Source organism: Nilaparvata lugens, chromosome 3 (genome assembly GCF_014356525.2).
Source record: "Nilaparvata lugens isolate BPH chromosome 3, ASM1435652v1, whole genome shotgun sequence".
In the NCBI taxonomy this organism is placed as follows: Eukaryota; Metazoa; Arthropoda; class Insecta; order Hemiptera; family Delphacidae; genus Nilaparvata; species Nilaparvata lugens.
Window position 1 is genome coordinate 38435363 of NC_052506.1, and position 27449 is coordinate 38462811.

General features: G+C 34.1%; 1 protein-coding gene across 10 annotated transcripts in view; it reads left to right on the forward strand.

The window, feature by feature from the left end:
- Positions 1-27449, forward strand: part of LOC111054417 (voltage-dependent L-type calcium channel subunit beta-2) — a 312670-nt gene that overhangs the window by 231300 nt on the left and 53921 nt on the right. Inside the window, exon 1 of one of the 10 annotated variants that reach the window (XM_039423723.1) lies at positions 434-971. The exons of the other annotated variants lie outside the window; for them this stretch is intronic. Coding sequence (XP_039279657.1) covers positions 912-971 — 60 coding nt within the window. The 5' untranslated portion in view covers positions 434-911. Of the gene's footprint in view, positions 1-433; positions 972-27449 lie in introns of those variants that run through there. 10 annotated transcript variants of the gene reach the window in all.

Sequence of the window (27449 nt, forward strand, 5' to 3'; positions counted from 1 at the left end):
ATTGAAATTATGGTCGGTTTTCTTCACTCGAGGACACAAAGAAAGAGGATTTCTACATTAAACAAACTTAGAATAATCTTTATTGTTATAGACTTATAGTATTAAACCTTCTTTGATCTGCTTGAGCTCTTTCACCCCATTATAGATTTTTGAACGCTGCTATAGGCTATGCCCAGACGCTGAAATACTGAAGCATTTTTTCGCCTATGAAACCAAAATAGTATTTAGTACTACAGTTCAACTTGATGAGTTCTTGTTGATTATTTTCTGCCATTGAAATTGAAAAATACGAAATTGGCGAAATCGAAAGAATGCCGACAAGCGGCAGAAGTTGGCTTGTGGGAGGGCACACCTCTAAGGATCGCGCGAATGGCAGATTCCAAACTTATTTATAGAGCACTTTGGCCGGGAATTGGCGGCTCTTCTCACTGTCTTCCCTACAATCACACCAACTTCTGTGTCTGGTGTCTCTTAAGTAAATTGCTCCACTCTCAAGTGCGGGGCTTACTCCAATCAAAATATAATTCCGCTTTATAGAACGCCAAACGAAACAGGCGTTGTTTACAAAAACTGTGAGTGCGTTAAAAAAAGAACAAACCTAAACGTGAGCGTGCATTCGTAAAAAGAGCGTTATCTTCGTCAGTTCTATTTCTCCGCTCGCAACTGTTAGACTGTTTCAGTGTTTTGTTTCCTCCAAATCGGAATCCTCAGGGATTTGTACAGTGAGTAGTGCTCTTGAAATGTGTATCGAACATCCTCTGGAACTGCTATTACAGAGTTTGTTATTAATCATCACAAGGTGCAACAATTTGTGCGGAAAAAGCTGACAACGGAAGAAATTAGCTCTCAATCATATAATTCTAACGAGATATTTACCTTGATAGACTTTATTATATTTAATAATAATAATAATGGCGTTTCGTCGGCCAGCCAGAAAGGATCATCACTACAAGCCTTTCGGAAGACGCAAGGTAAAATTCAATATGATTCATCTACAGCTAATATTTTGACCAATAATAAATAATTATTATCAATACTTAAGTACCCGAGTACTCTAGTGTATGTCTTACTAGTCTTTGGTTAAAAAGGAGTTTGAAAATGGGGTCAATTGCCCTAGATTTGCGTTACAATCTGATTGGGTTAGTCAAAATAGGTTATGGATAAGTTACATACTGAGTATCTTGGTTCACGTTGAATAAGTAAAGGAGCAGCACAGTTTCCCCCACTATTACTCTTATTCTATCCCTCCCAAACTTCTCTATTAAATTCACTCCCAAACTGAAAATATACTAAACGTGAGAACACTGGGAATCAGTCAATATAACTTGGGCATAATCACCTCAAATAAGTCAGTCTATATCTATATCTATATCTATCTATCTACCTTTCTTGGCTGGTGCGCAGGCTATCAACTAGGAGGAAAGAAGATGGCAGCATGGGCAGTGATAATATGGCTTCAAAGACAATCTCATGTTCGAAGTATTTAGTTTAATTTGGTTCATAGCCCAAACTTTGTTTTTCCACTAAGACCGTGTTATATCGGATGAGATTCGAAATTAAATCAATTAAAAAGTTTCATAGAGTTGAAAAATTTAACTTTGATGTATATATCTGTATGCTTTATCTGATGTATATTATTGATAGGAAATTGGATTCGAAATTAAAGATAATTAAATTAAATTGTATTAAAACATTCTTCACTAGGCGGATATAATTAGGAAATACAGAAGACTCTTCTTATTATAATATCTAAGGAAATAAGGCTTTCATCTCTGAAGAGACAAATCATTGATTATTTATCATTATACTATTGTAGAGAACACTCTTGGTTTCTTCTTGAACTGTAGAGTTGCGTGGTTTTGAATAAGATATTTCCTCACAAGGAAAGCTCAAATACTTGAAACTTTAAACGAAGATCCCAGAATTGCAATTTGTTTATCAAACTAACGATATAAGATGTGATTAATCTATAACTATTCTAACTAATCGAATCGTAAAACAAAAGTATCAAATACATTATTATAAGTGCCAATAGCCTTCCTATATCAATATAAAAGTGTGAGTTTCAAGTTAAAGGCTTTAAGACTTTTGAGTGACTCTCGTTTTATTTGGGTGGTTCCTGTAATTTACCACGGCGTACTGTCACGAGACTTTTAAATAGGTGGAATTTGTAAATTCCTTGGTATTTGAAAACCCTAGAGAAGTTGAATTATTCAGTATGATAATAAGCTGATAAGAGAATATTTCAGAGAAAACTATCCCTAGAAACGACTAACTGGTGCTGAAAATTATTAGATTGTTACATGCCCAATCGAGATGAAACACTCTTATAATAAGGCAAACTGTTATCTCAAAGTGATGCTTCTACAATAAATTCCATCATCAAGTTATGAGTGAACTACTAACTTATAATGTCTTTTGACAGTATTTTGTTTTGGGCTTGATCTATTGCAAGTGGACAGCCAAATCCTTGAAGAGGCTGGCACAGAGCAGAGGGCTTGCCAGACAACACTCTATTATTCACTTCACGGTCGAGCTGTATTTATCTTCTGCTATTTTGGTAGTTAGCTTGTACATTATCAAGCGATTATTCATTACACTGTTTAATGAAGTCTCAGCTATAAGGAAGAGAGTGAGCCCAATGGGCTCAAATGGATGAATTACCTTAGTTATTTTTGCGAAATACTTATCCTCACACCAACACCAAGAAGTATTCTATCAATACTAACGATATTTAGTTGAAAATTAAAACTGCCTTTTGTAGGCCAAGAACTACCAATAAATCGTGGTTTCATGACGTCTATGCAATCCTATTCTTCTTTAGTTGAATAATTGTGTAACTGTTCCATTTTTATAACAAGTTTAGAAGCATAAAGTTTGTTGCCTTGATACGTCTTTGGTCGTATCCAACTCCAATACCTCCATGCACATTCAGGTTTGTAATTATGAGTTTTCCATCAGAGTAAACATTTCGATTAAGAAAGATAAAGATAACACACTACGAAAAATGATAGATCCTCTTTATCTTACTCGAAGGGGGTGCTTAGAAAATGGCTGAATTCTTTTATTGTAATAAATTGGGAAATGAGAATTTTCTCATTTTGAATTACTTGTCTCACAAACATGATTCATATTCAAGATCCCAACTAGCTGAGAAAGTAGGCATATTTGAAAAAGTTCCTCTACTACAAATTAATCAAAAACCACCATCGATTTACACATGTCTATACTTGCCAAACGATCAAACCATGGCGGATAGAAATATGAGCTGTTGCAGCCGAATGTCAACCAAATCATTAGCTTTGTGTTGAATCCCATATCGTGTGTAGCCACCGCATCAATCGAGACTGTTGTTGTCGTATAGTGTGAATATGCGAAGCAGTGTGAAACCCATACAACACAGGGTGACATCACTTACTGGTCGTCTATACGGTATGTACAACACGAGTAGAGTGGGAAAGGCATCTCTGTGAGCGATATGAGAAACTAGAAAGGCTGAAGGGCTGATGTGAGAAGGGCAAGCAAAGGCTGTCGAGCACCGTGCAGGGCGTTCGTTGGTTGATCAAAGGGCTCATTAAGCGAGTCCTATGCACTGAGAGACCTGGAAGTACATCTAGCTACCAGCTTCAAAGGACAGTATTTGTAGCCCTTGTTTAAAACACGTACCAGTATACAATATCACTCTTACTACTAATTTCCGCTTGCAAATTGTCTGATAACATATTTCGGTAGCAGCTCAAAAACGCATACGGTACCTACATGAGAGGAGAAAATGTGAAACTCCATTCATTGTGATACTCTGACATTGAGTTGTACGTTATTATAAGGCTTTCAAGGATTCCCTTCCTTATAAATTCATGGGTTCATTGTTTAGCCATAAATAGTTTTCGCTTGGAATCGAATGACTTGCTTTATTGGAATTCCTATACATTGTTGAATATGAGAGTTCCATGAAGAGAAGAAGATAGACTCAATCAAACTTCATTTCCAAAACATTCAAGCTTCTTTCATTGGAATGACTTTTTTCTAAACCAAGCTATCGATTCATTCTCAAAACTATTTTGACCTTCAATCACAGGCCCAATAATTCCATGTTTACGTGCTGTGTTTATGTACTTCTTTCTTCAGAACAGTGAAGGCAGTCGAAACTGAAAATTCATCGAAATTGATTTAACAAGCTAGATTATTCATATTTTTTTGCTAAGGTTGATGTTCACGTGAGCTCTAGGCTTGTACGTGGGTAATTAAGCGGATTATGATGAGAGATGAATGGACCTACAACTTTAGGTGGGTTCCGAACCAGCCGAATCAAATTTTCATGATTATGATGCAATGGTGGTAGGTTGAATCATACATACTAATAAGAAACGTCACTTAAAAAAACATTAACTCACAAACCAAATTTCCATATTTATGTTGTAGGCTAACTATCAATATGATCAAGTCTCAAATGAAATTCATACCATGAATTGTCCATTGTTAAAACAAGGAAAGATAATGTTAAAATATGGAAAGATAATGATGAAATTGTATTAGCACTGATCGTTGGACTAGACTCTGTTGCGTGTTAAGACCACTTACAAGTCTACAAAATGTACTGCACGTTTCCACCATTATTGAATATGGAGTGAGTTAATTTACTTAATGGATTGAACTACGAGACTTTACTCTCGTGACATCAGTTACCAGTTTACTGTGTATTATGTCAAGGAATCGAAACAGGATGGTGTTTCCGCGTGTGAGAGAATATTTACGCCGCTCTCAAGGCTAGTAGGCTGGTGAAACAAGGGCTCGGATGAGCCAATTCCATGTGATGGATTACTCATCCAACGAGAGGGGATATTTGGGAATAAGGAGTAGAAGGCAATGGAATAGGGATGAACAAAAACAATACACAGACGAAATTGCACAAGAGTGCACTGGGTAGAGGAAATGTGAATTTTCCTGTTTTATGCAATGCACCATCATATTTATTCATGTTGTTTGCATTGCCCAAGTATGGTAAATGTTAGCAACTAGCAAGGAGACTTGCTTGGCTTGCCTGGGAGCTCCGCTTGAAAAACGCTGTAAAAGCGCCTAGGTTGGGCGTATCTTTGGTGTAATTCTGAAGTCTTCTCAAGACAAAATTCCTACACCCTTGCTAATCTTTTGTACCAATTTTGAACATGATATGTCAATTAGTTTTTGAGAAGGCGTGGAAGACGCAGGAAAATGCTCAAAACCCGCTGAACTTGGGCGTTATTCCAAGACCCTTTCAATACAACATTTTTATAGCTCAATTTGAACATTTCCTCTCAATTAGTTCTTGCAAAATGTGTTAAAACGCTAGGGATCGCTGGAAAAACGCAGTAAAACTGTCTATCCTTGGCGTAATTGGCTATAATCAGCTGATAGTTGCAGTGATAGTAGTTTTAATTTTTCTGCTCTAAATTTTCAAGTTTATTTCAATATTATTGAAACTTTCGGATTGTTTAGTGTTATTTCCGGCTCTTATCAACCCTTCGAAATTCAAAATTCATCAGTCATATCTCGAATACGTATTCTCTGAGTGTTAATCTTTGGTGAAAACAGAAATTTTAAACTTAACCTCACTTTGGACTATTTATGTGCCAAAATCAAGGAATTGAAGAAGTTTTGGGCAATTGCCTGTTTCTCTTTCCAAATATCGTGTTTGTGACTGTTCTAATAAATATGTTAAATATGTTAATATGTTAATTCTAAGTCCTTTTAAGAATAAATTTCAGCTACTCCATTTACTCACCCTATCACTTCAATAGAAAACTTCAAATCTCGTATTATATTTTGCTAGGAGAATGTTTGAAATACCTTTCTCCCAACTAAAGACTACATTATTGTTCTGTTTTGATCCATAATAATGTACATTACAGTTGTTTCACGAATGAGATGGAATTGGCCTTTATCTTAGCCTAAATGTAAAATAAACGTTTAATTCGGTCATAAGGCTAGTCGAAAATTGAGACGCGACCGACGCGTTGTGACGAGAGTCTGCTAGATGAGTTAATAACAAATGATCGTATTGAAATGTTCACACGTGCTAGCTCCGTATCAATCTGAACATTTTAATATGATATTAAAACATCTAGCAGACTCAGGTCATGTCATGTCACATCGCGTCACATCACGTCTCAATTTGCGACAAGCCTTAAATGAGGAAATAATATTCAAATAATTGAACTATCCCTCTTTTTAAAAGAGGAAATTATATTCAAATTATTGAACTATCCCTCTTTTTAGTCTATGTCTATTCGATCGAAATTCTTCTTCTTTCAAACAGGGATTAGGCTATTTCCTGTTCCGACTCACATTCAGCTTGTAATTAGGATAAAAATGTATAATTAATAACATCAATCTAATCTAATATCATCACTATCATCATAACCATCACTACAGTCTACTGTTTTTATTTTATGATAAATATTGATCATTGCCATCTTTTTCGTGGCCTGCCTATGTCTCTTTTGTCTACCGGTTTATACTTCTCAGTGGAAGCCTATTATCAGCTGACATTCGTTTCACATGCTCTTTCCATTGCTGACGATAAGATGCAACTCTCTCATTCAGGCAGAAGATATTCAGCTATTATCCTCATTTCTGATGTGATCTCTTCTCTCACAGCCCTTAGTTCTGCGATGAAATCTCAACTCATCAATTGAAATTATTTCTGAGAATCCCTGTCCCTGGTTAATTGCAATCTCATGCAACAATACTAGTAGTTCTGTGAACAGTAGACCTCGCGCTCAGTGAGTTACATTGACCTGTTGTTATGTTTTCTCAAGAATTAATAAATAATTTATCAATTAAAAATGTCTAGAAAAAATCCTAAATAAACATAGAGCTTTCTGTCCTATATCGTACCGTGACGTGTCGTCCCGGAATGTGAGTGTGAGGCTGCAACTGTCTACAACGTTGATGGAAAGATAAAATTTTCAAGATGTTCGATGTTTTTGAACGGGTAGTATTATGGTCTACGGTCTACTAACGTTAAAGGAAAGATACATTTTAAAGATGTTCGATGTTTTTGAACGGGTAGTATTATAGTCCACTAGACAGCTGATTTATGATGAATAATTCTATAGTCTGATTCTTACGGTAATATTGGCGTATGAAGGAGGCTCCTTTTTCCTTTTATATTATCCTTGAAATTCAAAATTTCCAAAAACCTTGTATATACGTTGACGCGCAATTTAAAAAGGAACATACCTGTCAAATTTCATAAAATCTATTACCGCGTTTCGCCGTAAATGCGCAACATAAAAACATATAAAAATATAAACATTTAAACATTCAAACATTTAAACATTGAAACATTTAAACATTCAAACATTTAAACATTTAACATTTAAACATTGAAACATTTAAACATTTAAACATTTAAACATTTAACATTCAACATTTAAACATTGAAACATTTAAACATTTAAACATTTAAACATTGAAACATTTAAACATTGAAACATTTAAACTTTAAACATTTAAACATTTAAACATTTAAACATTTAAACATTTAAACATTTAAACATTTAAACATTTAAACATTTAAACATTTAAACATTTGAACATTTAAACATTTAACATTTAAACATTTAAACATTTAAACATTTAAACATTTAAACATTTAAACATTTAAACATTTAAACATTTAACATTTAAACATTTAAACATTAAAATTTAAACATTTAACATTTAAACATTAAACATTTAAACATTTAAACATTTAAACATTTAAACATTTAACATTTAAACATTTAAACATTTAAACATTTAAACATTAAACATTTAAACATTTAAACATTTAAACATTAACATTTAAACATTTAAACATTTAAACATTTAAACATTTAACATTTAAACATTTAAACATTTAAACATTTAAACATTTAACATTTAACATTTAAACATTTAAACATTTAAACATTTAAACATTTAAACATTTAAACATTAAACATTTAAACATTAACATTTAAACATTTAAACATTTAAACATTTAAACATTTAAACATTTAAACATTTAAACATTTAAACATTAAACATTTAAACATTTAAACATTTAAACATTAAACATTTAAACATTTAAACATTTAAACATTTAAACATTTAAACATTTAAACATTTAAACATTCAAACATTTAAACATTTAAACATATTGTGCCGGGCACTCTTTTTAATTCAGGCCTTTTCCCAAGTTATAATAGTAAATTTAATTTGCAATAGACTAGAGCCATTATTGTAAGTGAGTTAGCGAAATAAATTATTTTCTCTCTCTATTATGAACGGCCATGACTTCGAGTTTCCCATGATAGATATTTAAAAATTGTGGCTCCGAGTCGTCGAGGAATGTAGATTATGGAATAAATTATCTCTAAAACTTAGCCTTCCTGTCGCGACATAAAGTGCGATAAGTTGGAAAACAGCAAGCAATGAAATTATAACAAACTACCGATTTTGCAGTTACTATTTGGTCCAAAGGCTCTAGAAGCCACGCGACGATTGGTCAAATTGATTCCCTTCGCCCAATAGGAGACCTGTTTCTAAATACAGTAGTGGGGATTCCCCAGTCGAGAGACCAGATTACGTTTCGGAGGACACTTTGCTAGGAGCACTACGAGAGTAAAGATGTAGTCACTATGTTTCCCCCTTTTTGGGCAAGTTTATAAGTTTATATAATTAGTTAATGTAGGAGCTAGTTTTATTTTTATTAAAGTTTAAATTTTCTAGTAGTGCCATGTCCTGAAAGGTTTAATTGTGTTTCTTCTTCATGTACGAATAATTGTTTCTTCAAATAACCGCTAAGGTACGTAAAATAAGGTTAAAATATAATTTAGGGAATTTAATTAATTGGAACTTCAATCAAAGAATATTTTATCAACAAAGCCTGTTATTTTTCAAGTTAATAATATTGATTGAGAATAATCCTTTTGATTTTATCAGTGATGGAAGATACTTATAATTTTTTTCTAAAGAAGTATAGAAAGTTTTCAGTTACGTTACATTTGAGTTATTGTTTCTGGAGATATATTATCGTAGAGTATTGCTGAAAGTCAGGAAGATAGCCTTTAAATTGGAATGAAATTTTTAAGATTATGTTCATATTGAGTTTATGACATTTTATAATTTATATTTTTCAGACTCTGTTTTCTTATGTCATTAAGGCTTTCGAATGATTCAGTAAATTTTTTATGATAAAATCTTAATAGACGAAGAAGAAAGTTTTCCTTTTCCAGGAAATTAATGTTAATGAATGTTCAAATTTTAATACAATTTAAATTATTTTCTATGTGTCTACTAATTTATTTAATTAAAGGTAAAAACTATCTACAAGATGAATCTTATAAGGCAAACATTATTTTTACCTTAAAGTGAAATTTTCAATATTTTTTTTCTTCTATTGTGTTATAAAGTGTCTTGTTTTATTTGGTGATAAATTCATAATTCTAGTTGATACTCGTTTTTGGACTTGTATTTGTAGGTAAATCAAATCATAAACTCTGGAATGTTCATTTTTAATTAAGGTTCTGAGCAGTTTTGGGCGAATGTCTGTTATTTACACTTGGATTGCGTCCTAAAGTTCATAAATAATAATAAAATAAATGTTGGCTAGCGCACAAGTTTCCAACAATACTAGCCGAGCTACTATATGAAAATTATATTTCATTTCGCAAACCAAACGAAAAATATCATATAAGTTAGCATCATTTCAATCTGAATTATTCCTTTTCTAAGAGTATTATATCAATTTATATAAAGTTAACATCATAATTAATGAAGTATTCATTTTCTAAAAGCATTATATTAATTTATTACGGGTGTTTTCATAAATGTTGCATTGTATATTAATGACACTTTGGCAAGTAAATTTGTTTTAAATCTGTTAAATTTTGAGAATGAAATCAGAACGTCAAGATAAAATCTAAATTGAATAACAGAATAAACTCCTGTTTTAGCTTTTGATGAATTGTAGGAAGAGTTAGAAATTAATGCTGTAATACATTTATTTACAGCGGTTCATGTGTGTCCCCAAACCAACTTCTTGTACTACCACCCCTTTGGTTCCGCAACTTTATGTAACACCGCTTCAAGACACCCGTTCAGACGACAGGTCTAGGGACGTAAGAGGACGTCGCCGTCAAGCCAAATTCAACCGGTAAAGTTCACCGCCAAAACCAGTACTGTAACCCCGACGATAAAGCAACGTACAGACCAACGAAAGTGCAGTGTAGTGAAACAAAGGTTCATTCGAGAATGTCAATCAAAAGTGGGGATTTAATTAATTGGAACTTCAATCAAAGAATATTTTATCAACAAAGCCTGTTATTTTTCAAGTTAATAATATTGATTGAGAATAATCCTTTTGATTTTATCAGTGATGGAAGATACTTATAATTTTTTTCTAAAGAAGTATAGAAAGTTTTCAGTTACGTTACATTTGAGTTATTGTTTCTGGAGATATATTATCGTAGAGTATTGCTGAAAGTCAGGAAGATAGCCTTTAAATTGGAATGAAATTTTTAAGATTATGTTCATATTGAGTTTATGACATTTTATAATTTATATTTTTCAGACTCTGTTTTCTTATGTCATTAAGGCTTTCGAATGATTCAGTAAATTTTTTATGATAGAAATCTTAATAGACGAAGAAGAAAGTTTTCCTTTTCCAGGAAATTAATGTTAATGAATGTTCAAATTTTAATACAATTTAAATTATTTTCTATGTGTCTACTAATTTATTTAATTAAAGGTAAAAACTATCTACAAGATGAATCTTATAAGGCAAACATTATTTTTACCTTAAAGTGAAATTTTCAATATTTTTTTTCTTCTATTGTGTTATAAAGTGTCTTGTTTTATTTGGTGATAAATTCATAATTCTAGTTGATACTCGTTTTTGGACTTGTATTTGTAGGTAATCAAATCATAAACTCTGGAATGTTCATTTTTAATTAAGGTTCTGAGCAGTTTTGGGCGAATGTCTGTTATTTACACTTGGATTGCGTCCTAAAGTTCATAAATAATAAATAAAATAAATGTTGGCTAGCGCACAAGTTTCCAACAATACTAGCCGAGCTACTATATGAAAAATTATATTTCATTTCGCAAACCAAACGAAAAATATCATATAAGTTAGCATCATTTCAATCTGAATTATTCCTTTTCTAAGAGTATTATATCAATTTATATAAAAGTTAACATCATAATTAATGAAGTATTCATTTTCTAAAAGCATTATATTAATTTATTACGGGTGTTTTCATAAATGTTGCATTGTATATTAATGACACTTTGGCAAGTAAATTTGTTTTAAATCTGTTAAATTTTGAGAATGAAATCAGAACGTCAAGATAAAATCTAAATTGAATAACAGAATAAACTCCTGTTTTAGCTTTTGATGAATGTAGGAAGAGTTAGAAATTAATGCTGTAATACATTTATTTACAGCGGTTCATGTGTGTCCCCAAACCAACTTCTTGTACTACCACCCCTTTGGTTCCGCAACTTTATGTAACACCGCTTCAAGACACCCGTTCAGACGACAGGTCTAGGGACGTAAGAGGACGTCGCCGTCAAGCCAAATTCAACCGGTAAAAGTTCACCGCCAAAAACCAGGTACTGTAACCCCGACGATAAAGCAACGTACAGACCAACGAAAGTGCAGTGTAGTGAAACAAAGGTTCATTCGAGAATGTCAATCAAAAGTGGGGATTCAAAATTATTATGAAATGGGTTGTATGGGTTACTATCGACGAAACTTGGGTTCAACGGGCTTTTCTTTCTTGAGTAATTTTATGTTGAAATTAACTTGTTATTTGATGACTGATATTGTTTGGTTTTGTGACGTATTGCTATCTAAACGGGGATAGTAATGCCCCCCCGAATCAGATGAAGAATGTCAACAAAGTAGCATGAAATTGTTGTTTCTGTTGTTCGATTTTAGTTGCCAATGTTTATTGAAGCTGTTTGTATTTTTCATTTATTTCAAATTTTAGTGTTTTCTATAGTATAAACCTATTAAATCAGGCATGGCAAGATTAATTGAAGTTTTCTTGACTCTAGCCCGTTCACCTGCATGAATTAGGTATAGACTCAGGTATTTTCTAGATGTGTCGGCCTATTTCTAAATTCTAAATTTTATTCAAAATTATCTTCTTTATCACCTTTAAAAAGGTCAGGCACAATATGAACATTTAAACATTTAACATTTAAACATTTAAACATTTAAACATTTAAACATTTAAACATTTAAACATTAAACATTTAAACATTTAAACATTTAAACATTGAAACATTTAAACATTTAAACATTAAACATTAAACATTTAAACATTTAAACATTTAAACATTTTAACATTTAAACATTTAAACATTTAAACATTAAACATTTAAACATTAAACATTTAAACATTGAAACATTTAAACATTCAAACATTTAACATTTAACATTTAAACATTTAACATTTAAACATTTAACATTTAAACATTTAAACATTTAACATTTAAACATTTAAACATTGAACATTTAAACATTTAAACATTTAAACATTTAAACATTTAAACATTTAAACATTTAAACATTTAAACATTTAAACATTTAAACATTTAAACATTTAAACATTTAAACATTTAAACATTAAACATTTAAACATTTAACATTTAAACATTTAACATTTAACATTAAACATTAAACATTTAAACATTTAAACATTTAACATTTAAACATTTAAACATTTAAACATTTAAACTTAAACATTTAAACATTTAAACATTTCAACATTAAACATTTAAACATTTCACATTTAAACATTTCAACATTTCAACATTTCAACATTTAAACATTTAAACATTTAAACATTTCAACATTTCAACATTTAAACATTTAAACATTTAAACATTTCAACATTTAAACATTTAAACATTCAAACATTTAAACATTTCAACATTTCAACATTTAAACATTCAAACATTTAAACATTCAAACATTCAAACATTCAAACATACAAACATTCAAACATTCAAACATTTATACTTCCAAACATTTAAACATCAAGAGAAATGCCAAACTGTCAACTTGAATCTTAGACCTTACTTCGCTCGGTCAACTATCTATATCCATATAAATACGAAATGGCACTGATTCATTCACTCACTCACTCAATCATTCATAATCAACAGAACTGATAATCTACTGGACCAAATACGTTCAAATCTGGCAGGTTTATTTAGTTGGGAATCTAGAGGCGACAAACAAAGTATTTGAAAAAAATCCAAAGATACGCCCAATATCTGTGTTTTTCCACCGTCTTTCTGTGTTCTCTCAGCTTTTCTAGAACTATGTTCAATCTAAGAAAAAAAATGTTCATACTTGGTACACAGGCTCTTATAAGAATGTTGTATTGGTAGTTAAGTCCGCCCAAGATCGGCGGTTTTTGAACTTTTTTCCTGCATTTTCTAGGCCTTCTCAAGATCTTATTGACAGATCATGTTCAAATTTCGAACAGAATTTCATCAAGGAGGACTGAAGAGTGAAGAGCATGGCCAAGCAGCATCAAATGCTATTGTTTAATGGTCTACCATATTATAATTACTGATGTATTCCCATTTCCAGTATTTATAATGATCACTCAAGAATAACTCCAATTTCTTTTTCTTTGCTCTAATTAATGCTCTAGAACTCAATGAATAACCATTGACAGTTTTTATACTCAAGAATAGCAAGACAAGAACTAAAAATTATTGAAACTTTATGAAAAAATTATCAACAGAATATTTGGATAATTTATTTTCTGAAAGTGGGATAAAAAGAAGTTTTTGACTATAGTCTGTTTCTTTGTCCCTAAAGGTGCATTTTCGTTTGTGCGTAAAGTTCCGCAGTCGACGACGACAAGCATTGTTGACATCCATATTGTCCAAATTTCAAGTGTGCTAAAACAGCTGATCAAATAACTTTTCATTATTTGTCTTAATTATTGAAGAATCAAACATTTCCAATAATATCAACATATTGCCATTTAAAAGTAGAAAAAAAAGATAAGCTCAACCTGCCCCATTAAAACATAATTGAACATAATCTTTCAGGTTATGTAGACAAATTGAAATCTACCCAATCTAAGAATCTCTCCCTGTCGTGATCGACGACGGCATTTACGCACAATGGAAAACCTAGCTTTAGTTGATTGTGAATGATGAATAAATAAATAAATAAATCAGTTGAGGTCAAAAAAGTAAAGTTTTAAAGTACAAAAACTTGTCAAGAACCAATTCTCAACTGGATAAAAAAAAGTGGCTTTTGAAATTCCTCTGAAGTCTTGCTGAAATTAAAGTGTTCTAAGCACTCTTGTTGCGTGTACGAATTTTTCCCATTTCGCCCCTATCATTTTCGCCGAGTTGAAAGGTCTCACTTATCAGATAAGATTGTTATTCTCGGCTCTGGCTTCTAACTTCTGAGGGTGTTTCATTCTTTTCAACGACTGCCACATAAATCCATTAATATAAGGTGTTTTTTCAGGCAAATGGTCAGTTGTAAGAGCGTGACTGAGACTTTATCGAAAATAACAACTGAAACAACTCGACATTATATTTCATTCTTCTGTACGAATGACTTTTGGGCGTATGGTTTGAGCTTATGGTGTAACGTTACTTCATAAGTAGATCACAACCTATTGTCAAGGATTTTTACAAGCAGGAAAAAGTGACTCATTTTACACAATTTCTACATTTTTTTCTCTCGCGACTTAATTATCTTCCATAGACATTATTTGATATGGAGTATATCAAGCTTGAATGCTGAGTAGCTTTTTCTCTCAACATCCGTGAAAAAATACTCAAGTTTTGTTATGGTTGTAATATTCATGATTCCTTCTCGATAGGAGTAGAATTTACCGATATGAAAATAAAACTTCACAGTGAGTAGAATGATGGTTTGATTCCACTTCTGAGCAGCAAGCAATACACTGAGGCTCATCAACAGAGCTGTAAACTTTCAAGAGGAAAATTCTGGAAACTACTTAGCTTTGCGCTGTCGCGTTGATTCTGAGCCTCCACTCTTAACACTCAAGACTCTTCTTCTAATTGGAGTATGCACAACTGTCTCGGCGTTTTAATAGCCTCATATTTCAAAAAGCACACTCCAAACTTCCCTAATTTCCAGTGATTATGCAGGAATACGGTGGAATATTTCTTCTTAGCGTAAAATTGTTGAAGAATAATCCAGACCCAACTTTTCGGGAATAGTAGGCTACTAAAATGCAAACTCTCTTGTTACCTGAAAGTGTATGTAGTCATTTTTGAAACGAACCATGTTGTCAGTGGATCTCACCCCAATTCCAAAAATCACACAGAAAGTGAAATATGAAGTTCAAGAAATAATTTATGATGCTGTCATCGTTGAAATATTGTCTCCGCCATTCATCTGCGATTAAAAATTTCATTTTGTTTTTGGATTATCACAAACCACTCGCATTAAGGTATTTCAAATCTTCCCTGATCAAATTCTATCTTTCTTCTTTGAATATCCTATTCTCATTTAAAAGGAGATTTCTTCTAGCTTCATATCCATCATAGTAAATTTCTAGCGCTCTAGAATATTGACCTCCTTAGACAAAAATCATTGTTGGTTTTCTCATTTCAATAAATTGATTCAGTATACATGAATTCAGTATGGAATGAACAATTCCATAGATCTTTGCTGCAAAGCAAATCCATTTCATTCAATTATTCATGTCAGTATTCATACTTTCGAGTGCTCGAAATAAAAAATAAGAAAGAGAATAAAGAATCCTTGGACTCTAATCTGGTAGAAAAGATCCTCAAGTTCACAACATAACTTATATAAATCATTGAATCACCAGTTATCGGATAAGCACGGTAAGCTGTCGGTCCCGGCTGGTATATAATAGTGAGACCCATTGACAGCGTCAGGGACTCTCCACCAATAAAAGTCATACGAATATTATTATCCTATTATATTAAGCGAGCAATATCTGTATTTAAATATATATCTGGTTATTTATGTTCAACGGATCTCGAAAACGGCTCTAACGATTTTCTACGAAATTTGGAACATAATCTTTCAGGTTATGTAGACAAATTGAAATCTACCCAATCTAAGAATCTCTCCCTGTCGTGATCGACGACGGCATTTACGCACAATGGAAAACCTAGCTTTAGTTGATTGTGAATGATGAATAAATAAATAAATCAGTTGAGTTCAAAAAAGTAAAGTTTTAAAGTACAAAAACTTGTCAAGAACCAATTCTCAACTGGATAAAAAAAATGGCTTTTGAAATTCCTCTGAAGTCTTGCTGAAATTAAAGTGTTCTAAGCACTCTTGTTGCGTGTACGAATTTTTCCTATTTCGCCCCTATCATTTTTCGCTGAGTTGAAAGGTCTCACTTATCAGATAAGATTGTTATTCTCGGCTCTGGCTTCTAACTTCTGAGGGTGTTTCATTCTTTTCAACGACTGCCACATAAATCCATTAATATAAGGTGTTTTTTCAGGCAAATGGTCAGTTGTAAGAGCGTGACTGAGACTTTATCGAAAATAACAACTGAAACAACTCGACATTATATTTCATTCTTCTGTACGAATGACTTTTGGGCGTATGGTTTGAGCTTATGGTGTAACGTTACTTCATAAGTAGATCACAACCTATTGTCAAGGATTTTTACAAGCAGGAAAAAGTGACTCATTTTACACAATTTCTACATTTTTTTCTCTCGCGACTTAATTATCTTCCATAGACATTATTTGATATGGAGTATATCAAGCTTGAATGCTGAGTAGCTTTTTCTCTCAACATCCGTGAAAAAATACTCAAGTTTTGTTATGGTTGTAATATTCATGATTCCTTCTCGATAGGAGTAGAATTTACCGATATGAAAATAAAACTTCACAGTGAGTAGAATGATGGTTTGATTCCACTTCTGAGCAGCAAGCAATACACTGAGGCTCATCAACAGAGCTGTAAACTTTCAAGAGGAAAATTCTGGAAACTACTTAGCTTTGCGCTGTCGCGTTGATTCTGAGCCTCCACTCTTAACACTCAAGACTCTTCTTCTAATTGGAGTATGCACAACTGTCTCGGCGTTTTAATAGCCTCATATTTCAAAAAGCACACTCCAAACTTCCCTAATTTCCAGTGATTATGCAGGAATACGGTGGAATATTTCTTCTTAGCGTAAAATTGTTGAAGAATAATCCAGACCCAACTTTTCGGGAATAGTAGGCTACTAAAATGCAAACTCTCTTGTTACCTGAAAGTGTATGTAGTCATTTTTGAAACGAACCATGTTGTCAGTGGATCTCACCCCAATTCCAAAAATCACACAGAAAGTGAAATATGAAGTTCAAGAAATAATTTATGATGCTGTCATCGTTGAAATATTGTCTCCGCCATTCATCTGCGATTAAAAATTTCATTTTGTTTTTGGATTATCACAAACCACTCGCATTAAGGTATTTCAAATCTTCCCTGATCAAATTCTATCTTTCTTCTTTGAATATCCTATTCTCATTTAAAAGGAGATTTCTTCTAGCTTCATATCCATCATAGTAAATTTCTAGCGCTCTAGAATATTGACCTCCTTAGACAAAAATCATTGTTGGTTTTCTCATTTCAATAAATTGATTCAGTATACATGAATTCAGTATGGAATGAACAATTCCATAGATCTTTGCTGCAAAGCAAATCCATTTCATTCAATTATTCATGTCAGTATTCATACTTTCGAGTGCTCGAAATAAAAAATAAGAAAGAGAATAAAGAATCCTTGGACTCTAATCTGGTAGAAAAGATCCTCAAGTTCACAACATAACTTATATAAATCATTGAATCACCAGTTATCGGATAAGCACGGTAAGCTGTCGGTCCCGGCTGGTATATAATAGTGAGACCCATTGACAGCGTCAGGGACTCTCCACCAATAAAAGTCATACGAATATTATTATCCTATTATATTAAGCGAGCAATATCTGTATTTAAATATATATCTGGTTATTTATGTTCAACGGATCTCGAAAACGGCTCTAACGATTTTCTACGAAATTTGGAACATAGAAGGTTTATGATATAAAGATTCGATTGCACTCAGTCTCATCCTTGGGAAAACTCGCTGAACGACATTAAAAATATCGGGGGACCGAGCGTTGCTCTGGAGTGAAAGCATAGAAAATTTGGAACGAAAGATTGAATTTATAGTTTATATTTATTTATTCATTTTCTCAGTCGTACAATTATTTTCACAGTTATATGAGGAGGCACAACAGGCTTATGCCCAAAACTGTCCCTTTTCAAATTTATACTACAGTCGAAATAAAAATCTAGGTTAAGCTTCTATCACTCACCAAAATAACAATAATTTATTCACACTTCAAAAAACCAACACATCATCAATTACAAATAGATATACTATATTTGCTACAATATTTGTTAATATACTATGCACTATTCTACGCTACCAGCATCTAGTTACTATTTTGGACTTTCTGAAATAAACATGTTTTCTAAAAAAAGAGAAATAAGCGAAAATAAGTTTTTCTTGCTTAATATTTCTTCTCGTGAGATCAGCTGGATGATCCCACACATGCACTCATTCACTCACTTCCATTATACGGCATCGACGGACGACAAAATTTCCATCTGTTTTTCCAAGGACGTATTTATCCTTTTAATGTGCTTCAGCGAGTTATCTCAGGGTTGAGACCTCTCTCTCTCTCTCTAAGTACCGTCTCCATTTCGGAGGTTGGCAATCATCATGGAAATTTTCACCTTGTTCACAGCCGCTCTAAATAGGTCATTGGTTGTGCAATTAAACGCTTCCCTCAGGTTTCTCAACCAAGACATTCTTCTACGTCCCACCGAGCGCTTACCAACTATTTTACCTTGGATTATGAGGTGCAGAATCATGTACTTGGGTCCTCTCATAATGTGTCCAAGGTATGTCAACTTTCGTATTTTAATGTCAGGCACAATATCTAGTTGCTTACCCATTCTTCTGAGAACTTCTACGTTCGTGACTCTATCTGTCCACGATATACGGAGTATCCGCCGGTAGCTCCACATTCCAAATGCTTGAAGTTTGGTCTCACATTCCCTATTTAGTGTCTATGCTTCCAACCCATATAAGAGAACAGGGAACACATAGCACCTCAAGAGACGGGTCCTAACCTCAATAGACAAGTCATGAGCCGACAGTAGAGTTCTCATTTTTACAAAGGCAGCTCTGGCCTTTTCAATTCTCATTTTTATTTCTGGCATGTGACTTGCATTGCAGCTGACGCGGGTTCCCAGATAGTTATATGCCTCTACCCGCTCTATCATATCCTGTCCAGCAAAAAGGTGTTCTTGTGGAATTTCTTGCTTTGTAATGAGAGCTTTGTTGAGACCTAGTGCAATCTAATTTTCATATCATAAACCTACTTTGTTCCAAATTTCGTGAGAATCGTTAGAGCCGTTTTCGAGATCCGGTCACACACACACACACCACACACCACACACACACACACACACACACACACACACACCACACACACACACACACCACACACACACACACACACACACACACACACACACACACATATATATATATATATATATATATATATATATTATATATATATATATATAATATATATATATATATATATATATAAACATAAAAACATATATATATATATATAAACATAAAAACATATAAATATCTAAACATATTAACATCTAAACAGAAATTGCTCGTTTAATAGTATAATATATAGATGGCAAAAAATCGTACGAACAAAAATCTATGTGTGTGTAGCTCAAAGTTAGTCTGTCTAATAATGTTGTGTGTAGCTAGCCTCAGGCCATTTGCAGGCGAACCACTATCGTATGTGGAATGTGGGAGCTACTATTTTCCTTCTGTTGTGAGGAGGATTATGATGGGGGACGACATTTGCGTTTGACCACTCCCTACTATCGTTTTTGTAAATCTAAATGTCTTCTGCGTTATCGCTGGGTTGCCGAATATTTGCAGCAGCGTAGGATACGTCCCAGGGGTCGGTAAGCCTGTCAGGTGTGTGTGTAAGTGTTTTAAGGAAATTGATTCAGCTCAATAAGAGGCCTAGCAAAACACTAGTTCCTGGCTGGTTTGATCGTCATTGTAGATTCCTGATTGTCTGTGTGAGTCGTCAGTCTGTTATGTATAATGTGTCAGAGGTCAGTCGGCGCCGGGGTGAATTAGGTCGTTTGTAGCCTAATTCAGGTGTTTGTAGATTAAACTGTAACCTAACTTGAAGGTTTTCGTAAGGTGTTTGTAAACCTGATACATAGGTTTTCGTAGAGTTTAACTTACTGTACCTTAACCCGACTCGTAGAATTTCGTAGAGTTTAACTGTAAACCCGACTCGTAGATTTTGGTAGGGTTTAACTGTACTCTAACCTAGTTTGAGATGTTTGTAGCCTACAACATGTATGAAGGGCGAGCGATTGCATCTCTGCGATCACAACCACTCGTCTACACTTTTAATGGGTTAGTTGTAAAACTAGTGTTAGAAATACGATAATAGTAACAGCTTTCAGAAAACCGTTCCTTTTACTCAGACACTATCCTTACTAAGATGGGAATGAATCGTCTTTACTTCACTGCAGTTGCTCTGACAGGAGGTCTGAGTTCCAGGGATCAACCTGATCAGGATCACTCAAACTGATGGATTGACACATCTGTTCGGAATGGATCGAATGGAAGTACTGCGTTCTACTCGAGTGCAGCCGCTCCGACGGGTTTGGTCAAGTTATAGCAGCTTCTCGCTCGCTACCACTAGTGAGGATGGGTAGGACTATTGTCCAATTGGACTACAACTGTCCAGAAGGATAGGATGGAAGTCCGGTAATTCCGTGTCAAACAGGACAACTCAGAAGGGCAGGTATTCGTATTTGAAGGATTTAAACAATCAAAGGATTCGGGGATTTAGGAAGCAGCTATTGCAGCTCATCGCTTGCAACCACTCGGAAAAACGGAAAGATTTATGAAGGAGCTATTGCAGCTCTTCGCTCGCAACCACTCGTAAAAACGGAAAGATTTATGATGGAGCGTATTGCAGCTCTTTGCTCGCAACCACTCGTAAAAACGGAAAGATTTATGAAGGAGCTATTGCAGCTCTTTGCTCGCAACCACTCGTGAAAACGGAAAGATTTATGAAGGACCTATTGCAGCTCTTCGCTCGCAACCACTCGTAAAAACGGAAAGATTTATGATGGAGCGTATTGCAGCTCTTTGCTCGCAACCACTCGTAAAAACGGAAAGATTATGAAGGAGCTATTGCAGCTCTTTGCTCGCAACCACTCGTGAAAACGGAAAGATTTATGAAGGACCTATTGCAGCTCTTCGCTCGCAACCACTCGTAAAAACGGAAAGATTTATGATGGAGCGTATTGCAGCTCTTTGCTCGCAACCACTCGTAAAAACGGAAAGATTTATGAAGGAGCTATTGCAGCTCTTTGCTCGCAACCACTCGTGAAAACGGAAAGATTTATGAAGGACCTATTGCAGCTCTTCGCTCGCAACCACTCGTAAAAACGGAAAGATTTATAAAGGAGCTATTGCAGCTCTTCGCTCGCAACCACTCGTAAAAACGGAAAGATTTATGATGGAGCGTATTGCAGCTCTTTGCTCGCAACCACTCGTAAAAACGGAAAGATTTATGAAGAAGCTATTGCAGCTCTTTGCTCGCAACCACTCGTGAAAACGGAAAGATTTATGAAGGAGCTATTGCAGCTCTTCGCTCGCAACCACTCGTAAAAACGGAAGATTTATGAAGGACCTATTGCAGCTCTTCGCTCGCAACCACTCGTAAAAACGGAAAGATTTATAAAGGAGCTATTGCAGCTCTTTGCTCGCAACCACTCGGAAAAACGGAAAGATTTATGAAGGAGCTATTGCAGCTCATCGCTCGCAACCACTCGGAAAAACGGAAAAATTTAGGAAGGCGTTTATTTTGAATGGGTATTATCTAGGGTCTAGGGGATCAAATGAAATCAGTTAATCAAAATAAACTTTTATAAAATCGTATGCGGGAGCGATCGGCTAACCACCTATCACGTTAAAGGAGAGAGATGGAGTAAATAAAATATACTAATTAATTCAACTGATCTCACCTAATAACTCTCTAAATTCAAACGGTTGAGGAAGAAAATGGTTGAGAAGTTAATAATAAAGAAGAAAATGAATTAATTAAAAAATTAAACAATTAAGTAAGCAATCGATTAACGAATTTGCTAAAAATAAACTACTATTTGCATAGCAAAAATAATCGTGGACCTATTCGAAAAGCCTAATTAAATTAACCTGAATCATGAACAAGGATCGAAGTCCAAAGTTCAAAAGTCCAGAGATCAAAGTTCAACTGTGGGTTCAAAATCGTAGCACGGTTCATGCTATACTATTCCAACCACAGTAGTTGAAAGAATGAGAGCTGTTTATTTAATTCCTGCCCTTTTATAGTTTAGCATAGGATTGGACTTTTTTCGATTGTAAACAACAAGGATTTCAAATTAATCCTTGCAAAAAAATATAACACAAACGATATGATTTACCTGTACTTATCTGAAAAAGAGAGCAGGACACTAACTGTATTACAATAAGGAGTTTGGGTTGAAAGGGAGATAAGGTCGGCTGAACGCTGATAACAAAATCTATTTTCGACCTACTGTAGTATCTTCATGTTTCCATTGAAGTGAAATTCCACAGACAAAAAAAAGGAAGGGTGAAAAAATGGGACCCTTACACTGTGTTACCACAAACGCAGCGCATATGGAATGCATTGGCAGTGTCACTGATACTTCCACAATCATGGCGTTGCGCGCTGTGGTAGCGATTATTTTCCTTGCGATTGTGGTACCACTGGTTTGAGCGGGTAGCCGTCTAGTTGTCACCCCGACTACTTGACACCTGGTCATTTTGGCCACAGGCGTCTACTTGTACCCTCGTAAAAATATGCTATTGCCGTCAAGTTGTCCCCCCGACTACTTGACACCTAGTGGACCAAAGGTGCCAACTAGTCATGACCGTAAACGACAACTTGACACCTCGCACCCTCGCGTCAGGGTGTCCCCTCGACTAGTTGACACCTCCTTAGAAAGGATACAAGTAGACGGGGATGGCTCTCGTCTACATGACACTTTGCACGCTGGCGTCAAGTTGTCACCCCGACTACTTGTCACCTGCAGAGCACCAGTTGGCACGACTTACACCCCCGCGGCGTAGGGAGGAGGGATCAAGTAATTTCTATTACTGGTTATGATGTAGAATTGAATTCTGAGCACTTTTGGTTTTGTAACATTTTCCCGTCAAACACACGGTTCGGGAGATATTCACCGTCTTTGCTATTTTTAGAACAAATTTTTTCGAGTTGGTTGAAAACAAAAAAAAATAAGCCCTTTTGATGACTGAACCAGATGTAGAACACAATTCTAAACACATTTTGTTCAGTTATATTTTCCTGCAGACGCACCGTTTACGAGTAAATTGAGCCTAATTCTAGGACAGTCAAATTTTCATTCATCAATGATATGGCAGATGAAGCTATCAGTCTGGTTATCAACTGAGGTATTACATGAAGTCTGGTAATTAATATGAGGATAAAAAATTATTTATACACACCTGCGCTCAGATTGCAATCAGACCATAAGAAGGCCAATGAGAATCTTCAAGTTGTATCTGTGTCTTCTACACTCACAGACACTGTTCAAACAAATTTTATGAGTATGATTATTAAGAGGAGTAGCGTGTTGCCATATCTATCACTGCAAGGATCGAAGTCCAAAGTTCAAAAGTCCAGAGATCAAAGTTCAACTGTGGGTTCAAAATCGTAGCATATATTATTCCAACCACAGCAGTTGAAAGAATGAGAGCTGCTTATTTAATTCCTGCCCTTTTATAGTTTAGCATAGGGTTGGACTTTTTTCGATTGTAAACAACAAGGATTTCAAATTAATCATTGCAAAAACAATATAACACAAACGATATGATTTACCTGTACTTAACTGAAAAAGAGAGCAGGACACCAACTGTATAACAATAAGGAGCTTGGGTTGAAAGGGAGATAAGACCGGCTGAACGCCGATAACAAAATCTATTTTTGACTTACTGTAGTATCTTCATGTTTTCATTGAAGTGAAATTCCACAGACAAAATAAAATAGGAAGGGTGAAAAAAATGGTACCCTTACACTGTGGTACCACAAACGCAGCGCATATGGAATGCATTGGCAGAGGCACTGATACTTCCACATGGCGTTGCGCGCTGTGGTCGCGATTATTTTCCTTGCGATTGTGGTACCACTGGTTTGAGCACCACGCTTCCCCTAGCTTCTGTACCACAATCGCACTAATGAGCGTTTTCTCGAATGTAGTGTGAAAGACTCTCTGTTTTGTAATGTTCTGTGGTATGTCGGTCCCACATCCCACATGCGATAGTTGTTGTTCCTCTGCAACCGGCCTTACTGTCAATCTTTTGATACGGCTTCATAAAGAATGTCTATGAAAATACAAAGAAACTCATTGATATATTACTATAATCGCATTATCCAATCATCATAATGTTTTCAAAGCAGGTCAGCCAAGTAAAGCAATAGTGCAGTTGGAACTTTGAAGGCTGAATAGGATTTTCGCTTTTTCCTCTCTCTAGCTATGAGAAGTAGTGAAGAAAAGAGTCAAGCAGGCTATAACTCAATCTATATTGCTGGATATTCAGAGAGAATACCGTTGCAGCAGTGTCGCAACAAAACGTATGCCAAATTTCATACTAAGCGTTGTGATAATAATCTGTTCTAGATAGGGATAGTTTTATTATATATTCTTTGAAAGGGGATAAAATAATAAATTTTACTCTTATAATAATGATGATCAAACATTTTCAAATTGAAAATCGTTATTAACAACTCTTCGTGCTTGAATACAATAGCTTTTCAATAGACTTGTTGAATAATGAAATGCATTGTGTATCTGGCACAAACATTATGAACGTCACTAACAAGACAAGCAAGTGGGGTTGAAATTGAAAGCACCTATTACGTAACTAGGTAATGAGATAACCTTCGACCTTCTGAATGCTTTTTTCTTCGTTTCTGTTTTCAACGGGATGACTGTTACAGCACAGTCCTTGCATTGTTACCTGAAATCTGTAATAATGACTGTATTATATAGGTGACTAGTTTTCAAACGTTCAAAGAGGAAATTTAGTAGGCATTAGTCCATACCAAAGGTTTTTCTTGAAGCTTAGAAGAGATCCCTTCTATTAGAACCCAATACCCGTATTATTATTCAACAGACATTCAACATTCAAGAACTTCAAAATCTCCCACTGGCTCAGAATCCTCCTGAGCAATGGGTTATTCATCTTTTATCGATATACCACAAACTTACAGCTTACATTAGCTTAAATTAAATTAAACAAAAAATATATATATATTCTTCATATATATTGAACGTTTTTTCAATCAATTCAGGATATTATTAGAATAATGTTATGAAATTGAATAATCAAGCTATTTAGCGATAGAGATTTTTCAACACCAGCGATGTAAACTTAATGTTGAATATTCTGCCAAGCTTTCTTGTGAATTACTAATCAATAACAATTAATATTAAGTCATTTTCAATCAGGTACTCGGAAATAATCATGGAATGCTTTGCTGTTTCTGTCTACCATACTTACTTCACAAGAACTTATTGAAAATTCAAGTGACAATGCTCACCTACTGTAGCTCCATTCAACTTTAATAATTTACAATACCGGGATTATAATGAGAAATGACGTTGATACAGATGAAGCAATACACTTTTGGTGTAAGCATGCACGATCTATTGTGTTTGCTTCACTCACGTTGAGATTCGAGCGGCATTGGCGTTGATGATTGTCGCAGAGCACAGAGAACGTGGCGAGAGGAAACTCCACCCGTCGCTCCATGTTACTGCGTTGCATGTTGCCTACATGTAGCCTGCCTGTGCTACAGTACTGTTCAGTATTCAGTATTAGTTTATTCACAAGCTCATCTCGCGGTGTAGCTTAGATACGTACCTCAATCTTCAGTTATCATAAATCATTCAACATATCCACATTACAGCTTCTCTCCTCTAATTTGACAGGCTTTTTCGGTTCTGCTCTGTTTGTATCCTATCAAGTAAAATCGAATGTGTGACATCTCATAATAGATGATTCAATATTGTAAATGAATGTGAGTGAAGAGCTGATACGTGATCGGAAAGTTTTTAAGATTTTGTTATTGGTCTGGGCTGCCAAATTGATAATGATCCACCTTGATAGCTAAATGAGTTGAGTGATTTTTTATCATGTTTACAAGTATGAACAACAGGGTCTGTTGTATTGAAAATAATGGAAAGGATGCAATCAAGAGTATTGTAATCTTTATCAATGAAAATATGAAAAGTTGTATAATATTATCTTCATCAGTCTTTCAAAATAGGAGATACTTCATCTACATTAAAATAATTGTTTAATGGAAATATAGGATATTTTTAATCATCATTAAATTGTTCATGGCATTTAGCAAAAACGTTATGAGATATGTTGCGTTCTGCTTAACATAACTGTAAATATGATGCTTCATTTTTTTAATTGTTTACTGATGCCATTATCGAGAAAAAATGGTATTTAGATTTCTATTTTTATTTCTATTCAAGAGTAGCCCCAACGAAAGAAGACAATTTGAAGAATTCTCTCTATGCCAACGTGATGCAGTAGGCCTAGCTTTATAAACTGCCGCTATTTTTATATTATTTTATATAGCAGAGTGCAGAAATTATTTTCAAATAAATTATTTTCGAGCGTTAGTTATGAAACTATCTGCTGTATTATTCTTACATCATGATCTACATAAAAATTGAAAGTCATACTGATCAATAGTTCACCTTTCACCTTTCAACAACAAAATCTTTTAACCGAATTAACGAGAAATATATTCGAAAGAATAATTTTCAAAAATTAAGCTTTGATTGTAATATGATATCAAGGTAGAAAAATATGTTATTCTCAAATTTGGAAGGAATGAACCCAAACAAAACCTCCATTACAAATATTTTTGGAAGATGAAGATTCCCATCATTCAAGTATGCAGACTTGTACACTTTCTATTGAACCAATTCTATCCTTAAACTAATTAAGTTCAAATTCCATTAAGCTAGATCAAATTCCATTGAAATATTTTCAAATTATTCGATAATTCTATCACAAATTAAATATAATCGAATGATAACGGCTCTATGTATTTTAACAACTTTGACATGGGTATTCTTTCCAATCAATTAATTTTGTTTCATTTCAAGTTTTTGAATTCCTATATGTACTCAATAATTCATGAATTATTGAATTCCGTCAAAGTCGTTAAAAAAGCATGATTCCATCACAGACATTTTCCAATTCCTTTAGGAATGGAAATGA